This window comes from Myotis davidii, unplaced genomic scaffold (genome assembly GCF_000327345.1).
Source record: "Myotis davidii unplaced genomic scaffold, ASM32734v1 scaffold590, whole genome shotgun sequence".
Taxonomy (NCBI): Eukaryota; Metazoa; Chordata; class Mammalia; order Chiroptera; family Vespertilionidae; genus Myotis; species Myotis davidii.
In genome coordinates, this window is record NW_006282381.1 from 224,574 (window position 1) to 225,882 (window position 1,309).

General features: G+C 60.0%; 1 protein-coding gene across 1 annotated transcript in view; it reads left to right on the forward strand.

Moving 5' to 3' along the window:
• The window catches only part of NLRC5 (NLR family, CARD domain containing 5), a 92,033-nt gene that overhangs the window by 61,011 nt on the left and 29,713 nt on the right, over positions 1-1,309 (forward strand). The window contains exons 35-36 of the mRNA XM_006752861.2: positions 351-428; positions 1,127-1,210. Coding sequence (XP_006752924.1) covers positions 351-428; positions 1,127-1,210 — 162 coding nt within the window. The remainder of the gene's footprint in view (positions 1-350; positions 429-1,126; positions 1,211-1,309) is intronic.

A 1,309-nucleotide genomic window follows, 5' to 3' on the forward strand; every position in this document is an offset into this window, starting at 1 on the left:
GGGTGGGCTGGAAAGGGTCAATGGGGGGAAAGGGGACATATGTAATACTGTCTACGATAAAGAATTATTTTTAAAAAAGACAAAGGGCTGTTGCCTCTCAGGTGACACGCTTGGGAGTCCACACGCGTAGCCGAGAAGTGGCCCCTGGGTTACAGCAACACATCGCAGCGCTGTGACCCGGCAGAATGATGTGGAGTCGCCAAGAGCAAGGGCTTTGGGGGCCCACTGACCTGTGTCCGGGTCCCCGCCGGGTCCGGGAGCTCAGAGCCAGGGGGCTGAGCAGCCTGGATCCCGGCTCGGCCAACACGGGAAAGGTGCCACGGCCTCACGCTGGTCCCTCCTCCCCGCAGCATCTCCGAGAGCCAGCAGCAGCTCTGCCTCCAGCTGAAATTTCCCCGTCAGGAGAACCCAGAGGCCGTGGCCCGCAGGTGGGACCCAGAACCGGGGGCCCCCAGGGAGCGGCTGGGGATGGGTTGGGGTCTGTGCTTCTGACCAGTATTTCTCGTGCCCCTGCTTGGATGCCCGAAGTCTCTACCTGGTCCAGGAGGTCTGCTTGAATCTGCCTGTCCATGCTGTCCATTCGGCCCTGAACCCCAGGCCTCCCTTCCAGCTCTCAGTTCCCCGAGGACCACCCTGCTCCCTTTGACCTCAGGGCCTTTGCACAGGCGGTTCCCCCACCTAGATGTCCTCTTCTCTCTTCCCCTCTTCCTCCTCCTTCACTTGGCTAACTCCCTCTCATCCTTCAGGTCTCAGCTTAAATGCCACCACCTCAGGAAGGCCCCTCTGAACCCCCAGACTTCGTCAAGTCCCCCGTTATCCTCTCTTTTGGAAATTAAGTGTCATCCTTATGGATGAATGCAGCCTTGCAATGTACAGACCAGAGCTGGACCCCAGCCCCAGCCCCAGCTCCCCTCCCTGGCTAGGTCCCCAGTGCCGTGAACAGCCTGCACAGCTGTACCAGCTCCCCTCTGAACCCCTCCTTCCCATAATTGAATAGTAAATGGTGGGACTTGATTTGATTGGCATTTATACTCCCCCTCAAGAGAAGGTCCTTGCCAGCGGGGGGCTGAGTTCCCTCATACTGATCCAGGTGTTCAGAAACGGCTGCCTCCCTGCCTCCCTCCAGGTTGGCTCGCTGTAACCTCGAGACCCACCACAGCCTTCTTGACGGGAAGCTGATGGAGATGTGCACCTGGCTGAGGCAGCTCAGGTCAGCGCCCCGAAACTGTCTGGGCCCCAGTGTCCACTCCAGGCCACGTGTGAGAGGCTGGCCGGGCCCGGATGGGGATGGGCAGAGCCTGGGGTGGTG